Genomic DNA, 12,617 nt, shown 5'->3' with positions numbered 1-12,617 from the left:
AGGGAAAAGCATATTAGAGACGATGCAGTGAGGGCTGATGCCTCGAATCAATGCCCTCTATGGGTTTCTGTAGCATTGCAATGCCTCGATAGAGTTTGGAAAACATTGGTTCTGCAGCTATTGTTTCGTCATCGTCATTTGCGGTAATGATGGTGTAGAGGGAAAAATCTCCCTCCAATAAGAATTGTACACGTCATCACAATGTAAATACCCATCACAAATGTCAGAGGCCCATCCTGCTCAAAGCCCAATCCAAGCTCGTTGACAGCCCAAAGTCATAAGACACTAACCCAAGGTCGTAGATAATTGATCTCTGTAGCATTGCTCAAGCTCGAAACAAGAGATCCATCCCGTTAGCAATGTCACATGGATCAGGTTACTTATAGCCCAAATCCATTATAAGGAAATTAGTCCTATTAGAAAAAGGATACAGCAAAGAAAGAAACTACTACACAAGGAAAATTATACAAAGGAAGGAGCTCTATTTGTAAAGAATTTCTGTAGGGAAAGAATTGGAGGACAAGCAATGTGAGTCCTACCATAATTCAACCAATCTTTTGTGTATAAATAGAGGCCCAGACCTCCAATAAAAGGATCAAGCAATTCTACGCTTCTTTAGATACTGTTCTTGCTTTTTTTTATTGTTTGTTGAGTGAGTTGTGTTACTTCTCCTAATCATTATTGGTTGGGTGAAATTTTGCACCTACACTTTGGCGCCGTCTGTGGGAATCGTGTGCAAATATATTCCCACTCTTGTTTTTTATTTCACAAGTGAATCCTGCAGCTACCATCCAGGATGTCGAATGGAGGATCTTCAACAGATCAACAGATGGAGTTGATGCAGAAGATGCGTGAAGAGTTTTTACACTAGTTTGACGTACTTCGTCAGGCAAACGAAGCAAGCGTGGCTCAGATCACCTTGCTTCAACAGCAGAATAACACTCTGCAAATGGCACTGGCTCAGTTGGCACCACCGCCACCAGTGGATGACACAGTAGCACCCCCTAGTTAGAATATTCCTCCGATTACTGGACTTCCGCCTGATGGGGCTCCACCTAATGAGGCTCAGCCAAATGAGGTTCAGCAACAACGGAGGGCAAGATCCAAGGCTGCGGCTTCAGATAACGTCCCTCGTCGCACACAGGATGAGCAAGTCGAATCCAGCCATAAGCTTACGGTGTGGTCTAATGGAATCCTAGATGGTGCAGGTGTTCAGGATGCCTTTGACGAGAAGAGACTCCTGAAGATTCAGACACCTGCCGAGATGGCTAGAGAACACAAAAATTCCTTGGTCAAAACTCCTTTCACTGACGATGTGTATCTGGTTGAGAGGCCCAACAAATTTACCATGCTTTCTTTCACCCAGTTTGATGGAACAGGGGATCCTTCTCGGCACCTAGATCATTACGCTCAAAAGATGGCTTTAGATGATCGTAATGACCCTTGGATGTGAAGAGTTTTTCCTACCAGTTTGACAGGAGCAGCACTAGAGTGGTTCAGGAATAGACCGCATAAGTCCATCCTGGATTACGTAACTCTATGCACCATATTCCTGGCACAGTATTACGGAAATAAGAAGCAAAAGAAGAGCATTGCCAGCCTCTTCACCGTAAGGCAAAAAAAGGGGGAAACATTACAGGATTTCTTGTCAAGATTCAACATAGAAGCCTCAGAAATAGCAGATTGTCATCCCGCAACTGCTATAGAGACATTTAAACTCACGATGATTCAGGGGATGAAGTTCCACACTTCCTTAGTCAAGTATTCTCCTCCTGACATGCAGTCTCTCAATGCCAGGGCCCAGATCTACATTCGGCTTGAGGAAAATATAGCCCACCGAGCGCAGCACGCCACCCTCGTAACAGTGGAAAACAAGCCTCGAGAAAGAGTTCCAACTCCAAAGATTCAAAAAAGCCAACATTCCTCAACGCCAATCACCCAGGCACTTGAAAAAAGGCAAAGGGTAGAAGAAGGATTTACACCTCTCTGAACTACCTTGGCTCGACTCTTCCAAGAGATTAAGATGAAGTTCACAACTCCGCAGCCAATAAAGCAACCCCTGGAGCAAAGGGACAAAAGCAAGCATTGCGCTTATCATTGAGATTATGGGCATTCAACCAATGATTGCAGATCCCTCAGGCAACAAGTGGAGAATATGATCGCCAGAGGTGAGTTGACGGATTACCTCATGACAAAGGAGTATGCAAAGCCTTGCGAGGTCTATCCCCGCAAGGTGAAAGGTACGCAAGTAAAAGTCATCCATGCAATACATGGCAGGTCTGAAGATGATCAAGAGTCCGAGGAAGTATATAGATCCAGATTGAGGGCAGCCCATAAGCTCAGGAGGATATCCTCGGTCAGTGCTATCGCTTGGGGTAGCATCAGTATTGGATTCGGAGATGACGACCTATCCAGAGTTCAACTCCCCCACGAGGATCCATTGGTCATCAGTCTTTTAGTGGCCAATTGTATGATCCGAAGGGTTTTGATAGATCCAGGAAGTAGCGCCAACATAATTACAAAGACGGTCTTTGAGCAGCTAGAGATCCCGTCATCATCTATTCGACCTACCTCCAGCCCGTTGATGGGGTTCGATGGCACAAGAGTAGATCCCCTTCGAGTAATAGACTTGTCCGTAACTCTGAAGGAGAACTTTGTTTTAACAGAGATCCATCCTTCTTACAATCTCATCATGGGAAGAGGTTGGATAAATCGGATGAGAGGAGTTCCGTCCACCCTTCACCAGGGGATGCGGTGCTTATCTCCAGACGGGAAAGAAGTAATTAATCTGTGGGGCGATCAAGTTGCAGCGAATGAATGCTATATGTTGACACAAGTTGAAGCAAAGACGGTGTCGACTGATAAGTGCCGAATATTGCATATTCAAGCGCCCTTATTTGCATTATTTAAGTCCATTATTTTATCATATTGCATATTCTAACTTCATTTGCATGCTTTTATTTATTTTCAGGTTGGTTCCCCAAAGAGAGTTAAAAGAGATGCTTTGACGAGTTCTTAAAGAATTAAAGCACACCGTTGCCAGGGACCTTCATTTTGGCCAAGATTAATAATCCATGGGACTCATGACGCTCTATGCAAAAAGTTCTAGGAAGAATTAACACGTCTTCGGGCTGAGCCAAATCATTTTAGGTTGTAAGTAGCAAATTGGTGCAAGGCTGTAACAGCGCGGGCGCCAGTTCATTTTCCATCAGACTTTGGCCTACAATTCTGACCCTTTGTATGTGCGATTTTGGTCTTTAGTAAAACATAAAATATTAAGGGCTATGAGTCAGCTTTCCATAGACATAAATTTTACCTCATTTGGAGTTCGGAGCAAAGAGTTATGTCATTTTTACCAAAGGTGCGCAGAACAGCCTGGCAGCAGTGAAGTTCGACTTTGTTCTTCATTTTAGACCCACCAAACTTGAGAACTAGACTTCCATTAAAACATGGCATACTTAGAGCTTTGAATTAGATTTCTAAATCTTCAAAAGGTTCATCATTTGGTGTTTGGAGCAGAAAGTTATGGCCATTTTACCAAAGTATCTCAAAGCTAAGTAAGTTGACTTCGAGCGCTCGAAGGGCTTATTTCGAGCGCTCGAACTTTGAGCAGAATTCTCTCCGGGATCCATCACTTCAGCCCACTTGCTCCTTGATTCCCTCATTTCTTATTTCCATCTTTATGGGTTGGTTGGAGATGTCTTTTGGTGGGAGTTGAGCCTTGTTTGGTGAGGGTTTGGTAGGATAATGTCTAAAAGAAAGGAGGGGGAACCACACATAACATGATATATCTCATCTTGTAAGATTTCTAGAGAGAGAAGGAGGAGAAAAAGAGGAAGTTCTTGAAGCTACAACAAAGGAGCTCGAAAATTGAGGGATCTTCCAAGCTTCTTCCTTCTTCTAAGGCTCCCATGGGTAACTAAACCTCCATCTAGGGAGGTGATGAAGCCCCTCCCTTATAAGCATGTCCTAGTATAGTTCTATTTTGGGGATTGCAATGTATAATCTTTGGTCCTTTCATGGTCTAGAGCATTTTGCCTCTTGTAATGGATCTTCATGTATTTAAATGATTAATGTTGAGTCAATTATCTATCTTAGATGGTTTATTCTTTTAATCATATTGCTTGCACTCTCATGGTGACAATGGTAGTGAGATCATAGAATAGTTTTAATGGCATGGAGTTGGAGAACTTTGATAGATCATTGCTTAGGTGATGCCTTTGATGGTTTATGCTTATTTCTTACCTTCATGTGCTTCATCATTTTATCTAGGGCTTGATAATCTTTCATTCAAGTAAATGTGATTAAGCTACACATTAGTTAGGTAGTCTAAACATGTTCACCTTTGATGGATCATGTTTGCTTGAGATTTAATGAACTTCTTGAGGATATTATAGCACCAAGTGTTACTATGTATCATGAGCATAATATATATTGTTTTTCCCCCAATTTAGCTCTAATCTAGCATGTGTATAGGGATGGAGGCGGATTCACTTCCCTAGTCCTCTTTACTTGTATTTCATCTCCTTTAAACTCTTGTAAACTTTTATTTTATGCACCTTCCTTTCATAGCTTAAGTGACAACCAACAAATCCTCTATGAACACCTCGTATCATTCTAAAAAGACTCTAGACACTTAGGTTGCCATAGATTAGCGCAGTCCCAGTGGTTCGACTTACCCGACCAATAGCCCTATTTTACAATGATTCGTGCTATTGCGAAGGTTGATTTATTATAGATTGAATTCTCAACCGATCAATTTTTGGTGCCGTTGCCGGGGACTGCAAATGGTTTAGCAACCGAAGTTCTAGGGTTAATTTTGGATTGATTGTCAATATTGTGAATTGTGAATATTTCTTGTGTAGTTTAACCTTCTTGTGTTGTAAGTGAGATTCTAGGGACTCGAAGCTCGCCGGGGGAAAGCTAGCTAATATGTAAGTCTAGAGGACCCCAGGTAAGTCTCTTGACCTTCTAGTTTCGACATTGTGAATATTGTGCATGTGTTAAATTTAGTGATAATTTAGTTGTGAAGCCCTTGTCGAGGCTATCATTTTGTTTATTTTTAATTGCAAAGCATCGGTCCTTGTCGTGGCCATTTACATTTCTGTCTTGATAATTGAGGAGAACGGGATCATTGCATGTGGATGTTTTGGTGAAGGATTGTTGTGTATCTTGTTTGTGTTGTATATATTTTGTGTGAATTTATCTTAATGTATCTAAACAAGTGGCTAAATTAGTCCTAAATGGAGGGTCATTATCTTCTAACTCAATTCTACACACCACATGAGTTTTGTGCATTTTGCTCTAGTCATACACATCATACAAGAGATTGTCCTTCACCGGGACAATTCTCAGATTTTTATCTAGAGCAACCAACTGAAAATTTATTTGAACCGGGTAATGATCCATACTTCAATGGTTATGACTCGGGTTAGGGAGATCATCAAAACTTCTTGTGGCATGACATAGGAAATTCAGCCTCACAATCTCATGGGCAACATTTTCACGCCAATTTTCAACCCAATGATCATTATTTCCAGCCCTCATCTCTTTTTCCACCATCTCAATTGGATGAGTTCATTGCTGTAAACAAACAAATGATAGAGTCTATCAACAAGCAAATGAAGGATTCCAACAAGCAAATGTTGGATGATATTGTTAGCATGCAATCCACCACCTATTCTCATTCCCAATCTAGAGTTAAGTTAGATGACTAAATTGCCCAAATTCAACAAATGGTTAATGCTCTAAATCATGAAAAGGAAGAAGAATTTCCCATTGAACTTGTGGCCAATCCAAAAGAAAATTCTATGAATGATGAGATTACTCCTAGTAACTTTCATCATGAGAATGATCAAATGGTTACCACATGTGAAAATGACGAAATTGTGGTTGAAGATCAAATTGTTGCCACACAAAAAAATGAAGAATTTGTGGTTCAAAATAAGGAAAATAATGACAAAGAGATTGTCTCCTTTAAAAATTCAAAACAGCCCCTTAAGAATCCTTCGCTTGATACACCTCCTTCAATGGAGGATCCTCTAAAAGCTTGCTTGGCTCATTTCAATTGTGAGGATTTTGATGTTGACAATTCTATTTGGGAGGTAAATTCTTTGCTTGATATTCCTCCACTCATTCACTCTCCTCATTGGGAAACATCAAATGTATCTCTTTCTTGGGAGCTTGCACCTCCTCTCATTCTTTCACTTGAGTTATCTCAAGCTCTTGAGCCCGAACCGCCGGATAAGTGTGAGGAGGATGTTGAAAGTATGAAGGATAATTTGTCAAGCATTCCTGTGCTCAATATGACCCTTCACAAGTCTTTGCTTGGTGTGCCCTCACTTGATCCACCTTTCCATCATCCAAAACAGCCCCTAAATAATCCAAAGTTCTTCATTGAGGAAGAAGAGTGGGTTGAGATCTTTTCTTTACCCCTTTTCAATTTCTTTCTTCAAGCTCTTTTTCTTCCGCTTTTAAAAGAACTTTCTTATTTAGTAAAACTTGACTCTCTTGAGAGACATGGTATAGGGTAATGAAGACTAACCTGATCTTGTGCGTCTAGCTATCGACGTTAAATTTAGCATCCAAGGGAAGAAATTCTTTCTATTTCCACACTTCCCTAATTTTCAATTGCCTGGGCTTTGAAATTTTCTGGGAAATTGCTAAGGAAAGCCAAAATTTAATCTTATCTGGAACTATCTTAAATTGTTGTCCAAAATTTAGACTGGTTTTCTTAGGCCTTCTGCAACCCTTATTTTCATTACCGGAAATTTTCAGCTCTATCCGGCAATTTCATCAGTCTTTCGACATGGTACTCTTGTGCATAACCTCCTTCTTTCAATGCACTGGTTGTTTGAAGTTTCCCAAGTCCATCCGTGCATTTAAGTCCTTCATTGGCACTCTCTGAACTTGTTGTCGATACCATGCAGCAAAGATTGCAACCCAAGCATTCATAGGGCTTAGAAAAGTTTTGCCCTGTAGTTCGAGCGCTCGAAACATCTCTTTCGAGCACTCGAAAGTTCCAAAATGCTCACTGTCAAGTTTTCGAGCGCTCGAAACATCACTTCGAGTGCTCGAAAGATCCATGCAGCATCCCATTCCCTACTGCCTTCAGTTTGAGCACTCGAAGACACCATTTCGAGCGCTCGAAAGTCCATCCATGCCCACTGTCCATTTTTCGAGCGCTCGAAGAGTCACTTTCGAGCGCTCGAAACCTACTGTCCATACTTTGAGCGCTCAAAGGGCTTACTTCGAGCGCTCGAACTCCCCTACTCCTTTTAAATCTCGACGCTCCCTCTTCCTTTGGTTCATCTCACCTCTTCACTCCTCCACTTCGTCCACCACACCCCCATGACCTCCCACCTTTTCCTCCCCTCCATAACTTCCCTAACCTCTCCACTCCCCCACTCATGCATTCACCCACTGTAAATACCCATTTCCCCCCCCCCCTCATGCATGCATTCCCATAACTTCTCCACCCCTTCCTCTTCCTTATTTCTTCATCTCCAACCTTCTCCCATCTCCATCATTCTCTCCTACACATCATCACCACTTACCACCAAGCACAAGGGGCCTTTAGTTCTCCATTTTTGGGTGAGTTTCTTCTTTCTTTTTCTTTTTCACGTTTTTTTTGTATAAAAGGATGATAGAATTGTTTGTGTAGAGGTATAGTATGTGTTTGGGGCTTGTATATAGTCAATTACAGGTAAAAAAATTTGGGTTTTCAAGCACCATTCATTGTCTTTGCCTCTAATTTTTGCAAAGTGCACACCACCTGCTTGACAAAATTCCTAAACCAACTTCATCTCTCTAAATGGCACCACTTTTGGCATTATTTTGTTATCCATTTTAACCTTATGGCTAATGTGTGCATATTTGTGTTTTGTTTGGATTTTTATCTTTCAATAAAATTCATGTTAATGTTATTATTTCTGTTTTGGTTTTTCTTAAGAGACCTATGCTTTTACAAGTGTATATTAGTTGTGTTTTGACAGGTCTTCATGTCCAAGTTTGGGGGAAACAGTTGCGCATTCACATAGATGGAAACCTTTGCCTTCGTCACTACACTTGGTCTTATTGTTCTTTTACCCTCTATGCTCTTTATTTTACATCTTTGTCTTCACACATTGAGGACAATGTGTCATTCAAGTTTGGGGGTATTGTGTATTGTATAGTGTTTGCATTTGCTATTTTGTTCAAATAGATTGGTATAAAACTGAAAGTTTAAAAAAAAAAATGGAAGAAATGATTTAATAGTTTTGGAACTTGTTGGAGATTGAAGCATGTGTTGAATACTTTGTGTATAGGGGTAAATGATAGTTATGAAATGAGGAAAATTTGAAATGAACATGTGGATTCAAAATGGTTTGTATAAATGCTTCAATTAGACTATCTTCGAGTATCACTCTCTTCTATGCTTCACATTTCACATATACACACCGGAAACTTAATTGTGAGGCATGCAACCCGATTTACCCTGACTATGACTTTGTTGATTTGAATTGATGACCCTAATAAATGGATATCTTTGGCATTGAAAATATATATATGGTTAGATAAGAAAATAATGACCAGTTTGAGAAAATAATGGTTTGTATAAATGCTTCAATTAGACTATCTTCGAGTATCACTCTCTTTTATGCTTCACACTTCACATATGCACACCGGAAACTTAATTGTGAGGCATGCAACCCGATTTACCTTGACCATGACTTTGTTGATTTGAATTGATAATCCTAATGAATGGATATCTTTGGCATTGAAAATATATATATATATATATATATATATATATATATATATATATATATAGTTAGATAAGAAAATAATGAGCAGTTTGAGTTTGTAGCCTTTCCAACTCGAGTTATTAAGCCCTAGGAGTGTCTCTACACTCAACACCTTAAAGCCATCTGGTTTGGGAGTTGTTGGCCTAACGCTTGCTACATGGGTTGGTTAGAAAGCTTAAAAGACTTAGACATTGCACAGTCATTCAAAATTACAATATATATATATATATATATATATATATATATATATATATATATATATTGTAATAAACATGGTTTGTTGGAGTTCGTAGCCTTGCCAATTCAAGCTATTAAGCCCTAGGAGTGTCTCTACACTCAACACCCTAAAGCCATCTGGTTTGGGAGTTGTTGGCCTAACACTTGCTACATGGGTCGGTTAGAAAGCTTAAGGGACTTCGGCATTGCACGACCATAATATGTATCATCTATAAAATAAAAAAATTAAATAAATAAAAATAAAAATAAAAAGAAAAAGAAAAGAAAAGCAATAAAAAGTTGTATGGTGAATAAATTCATGCTTTAGAGACCTCATTAAAAAGGGAAATTTAATGATTTGAAGACTTGTGTTGTGAAATTGGAAAAAGAAGGTAAAAGCCACATGTTGGGAATCCGGTTCACTTTCACTGAAGCTAGAGTTGATTTCTATTATAGATATGACAATTGAAGTATTTATATGGACCATGATGTTGATGCATGAGAATTGAAAGATGTTTTTCCATTTTGTATATCAAGGCCTCATATACACACAGTAGTCTTCATAATGATTCCATCTCCAATGTTTTCTATATTCCAAGTTTGAAGATGAGCTTTGTGCAACTTTATGCACCATGTTTGATGTTTGTGGGTACCTTTTCTGTTAAACCCTCACGAGACTTCACTCGTCCTCTAGGGATGCGTAGGGGTTTAAAAGGCCTGTTGCATATGCTAAATGTAACCGTCACTCTCACGAAAGAAGAGTCATTTTGTTATTCCATTGTGTATTCAGTATTGTTTTGCTAAAGGACTAGCAAAATGTAAGTTTGGGGGTGTGATAAGCGCCAAATATTGCATATTCAAGCGCCCTTATTTGCATTATTTAAGTCCATTATTTTATCATATTGCATATTCTAGCTTCATTTGCATGCTTTTGTTTATTTTCAGGTTGGTTCCCCAAAGAGAGTTAAAAGAGATGCTTTGACGAGTTCTTAAAGAATTAAAGCACGCCGTTGCCAGGGACCTTCATTTTGGCCAAGATTAATGATCCATGGGACTCATGACGCTCTATGCAAAAAGTTCTAGGAAGAATTGCCGCGTCTTTGGGCCGAGCCAAATCATTTCAGGTTGCAAGTAGCAAATTGGTGCAAGGCTGTAACAATGCGGGCGCCGGTTCATTTTCCATCAGACTTTGGCCTACAATTCTGACCCTTTGTATATGTGATTTTGGTCTTTAGTAAAACATAAAATATGAAGGGCTATGAGTCATCTTTCCATAGACATAAAGTTTTCCTCATTTAGAGTTCGGAACAAAGAGTTATGTCATTTTTACCAAAGGTGCGCAGAATAGTCTGGCAGCAGTGAAGTTTGACTTTGCTCTTCATATTAGACCCACCAAACTTGAGAACTGGACTTCCATTAAAACATGGCATACTTAGAGCTTTGAATTAGCTTTCCAAATCTTTAAACGGTTCATCATTTGGAGTTTGGAGCAGAAAGTTATGGCTATTTTACCAAAGTATCTCAAAGCTGAGTAAGTTGACTTTGAGCGCTCGAAGGGCTTATTTTGAGCGCTCGAACTTTGAGCAAAATGCTCTCCAGGATCCATCACTTCAGCCCACTTGCTCCTTGATTCCCTCATTTCTTATTTCCATCTTTATGGGTTGGTTGGAGATGTCTTTTGGTGGGAGTTGAGCCTTGTTTGGTGAGGGTTTGGTAGGATAATGTCTAAAAGAATGGAGGGGGAACCACACATAACATGATATATCTCATCTTGTAAGATTTCTAGAGAGAGAAGGAGGAGAAAAAGAGGGAGTTCTTGAAGCTACAACAAAGGAGCTCGAAAATGGAGGGATCTTCCAAGCTTCTACCTTCTTCTAAAGCTCCCATGGGTAACTAAACCTCCATCTAGGGAGGTGATGAAGCCCCTCCGTTATAAGCATGTCCTAGTATAGTTCTATTTTGGGGATTGCAATGTATAATCTTTGGTCCTTTCATGGTCTAGAGCATTTTGCCTCTTGTAATGGATCTTCATGTATTTAAATGATTAATGTTGAGTCAATTATCTATCTTAGATGGTTTATTCTTTTAATCATATTGCTTGCACTCTCATGGTGACAATGGTAGTGAGATCATAGAATAGTTTTAATTGCATGGAGTTGGAGAACTTTGATAGATCATTGCTTAAGTGATGCCTTTGATGGTTTATGTTTATTTCTTACCTTCATGTGCTTCATCATTTTATCTAGGACTTGATAATCATTCATTCAAGTAAATGTGGTTAAGCTACACCTTAGTTAGGTAGTCTAAACATGTTCACCTTTGATGGATCATGCTTGCTTAAGATTTAATGAACTTCTTGAGGATATTATAGCAACCAAGTGTTGCTATGTATCTTGACCATAATATATATTGTTTTTCCCCCAATTTAGCTCTAATCTAGCATGTGTATAGGGATGGAGGCGGATTCACTTCCCTAGTCCTCTTTACTTGTATTTCATCTCCTTTAAACTCTTACAAACTTGTATTTTATGCACCTTTCTTTCATAGCTTAAGTGACAACCAATAAATCCTCTATGAGCACCTCGTATCATTCTAAAAAGACTCTAGACACTTAGGTTGCCATAGATTAGCGTAGTCCCAGTGGTTCGACTTACCCGACCAATAGCCCTATTTTACAATGATTCGTGCTATTGCGAAGGTTGATTTATTATAGATCGAATTCTCAACCGATCATCGACTCAACAGCAACCAGGTGTGGCTTCCAAAACAGGACCCAAATAGCAATTAAAGAGCCCTCTGCCTAAGTATCTTAAGATAGAGGAGGAAGAGGAAATTGCGAAGCCCACCGAGGAGACCCTTGAAGCCGTGGAAGTTTTCCTCGGTGACCTTCAGAAGGTTACCTATCTAGGCTCTTCCTCTACGTCCGAAGAAAATGAGGCGTTAATTGATGTTATCCGGAGCAATGCAGATGCCTTTGCGTAGGATCACTCAGACATGGTATGGCTTTGCGTAGGATCACTCAGACATGGTATGGGTCGATCCCTTAGTTTCCTGCCATAGTCTGAAGGTGGATCCGGAGTTCAAACCGGTTAAGCAGAAACACCGAAGATTTGCCCCCAAACGCAATCACATTATAGCTGAGGAAGTGAGCAAATTGTTGCAAGCAGGTTTCATTCGAGAAGTGCAATATCTACAGTGGCTGTCAAACGTGGTAGTCATACAAAAGAAGAATGGAAAATGGAGGGTTTGTGTAGACTATACCAACCTTAACAAAGCCTGCCCTAAAGATAGCTTCCCTCTGCCCAAGATAGATCAGATGGTTGATGCTACCACCGGCTACGAGAGGCTGACATTCCTAGATGCATACTCGGGATACAATCAAATTCCTATGAATCCCGAAGATAAAGAAAAAATGGCTTTTATTACAGAAAAGGGGACTTATTGTTACAGGGTCATGCCCTTCGGACTGAAGAATGTTGGAGCTACTTATCAACGCCTTGTCAACAAGATATTCGATAATCTGCTGGGAAAGACAGTTAAAGCATATATAGATGACATGGTGGTTAAAAGTGTGAAGAAAGAAGAACATCCGAAGCATCTACAGGAAGGTTTCAA

At 39.9% G+C, this 12,617-nt stretch overlaps 1 protein-coding gene across 1 annotated transcript; it reads left to right on the top strand.

Annotated features, from left to right (window-relative positions):
* Window positions 1-366: 366 nt before the first annotated feature.
* LOC132309488 (uncharacterized) lies at window positions 367-11,984 on the top strand. Its single transcript, XM_059807793.1, has 6 exons — window positions 367-375; window positions 890-994; window positions 1,070-1,433; window positions 1,479-1,956; window positions 2,131-2,620; window positions 11,817-11,984. Exons 1-6 carry the CDS (start codon window positions 367-369, stop codon window positions 11,982-11,984), a joined length of 1,614 nt encoding a protein of 537 aa, XP_059663776.1.
* Window positions 11,985-12,617: the final 633 nt, after the last annotated feature.

Source organism: Cornus florida, unplaced genomic scaffold (genome assembly GCF_030987335.1).
Source record: "Cornus florida cultivar Cherokee Brave unplaced genomic scaffold, ASM3098733v1 CherokeeBrave_3.0.0_Hap2_Chr05, whole genome shotgun sequence".
Taxonomy (NCBI): domain Eukaryota; kingdom Viridiplantae; phylum Streptophyta; class Magnoliopsida; order Cornales; family Cornaceae; genus Cornus; species Cornus florida.
This window is presented reverse-complemented; position numbering and strand designations above follow the sequence as displayed.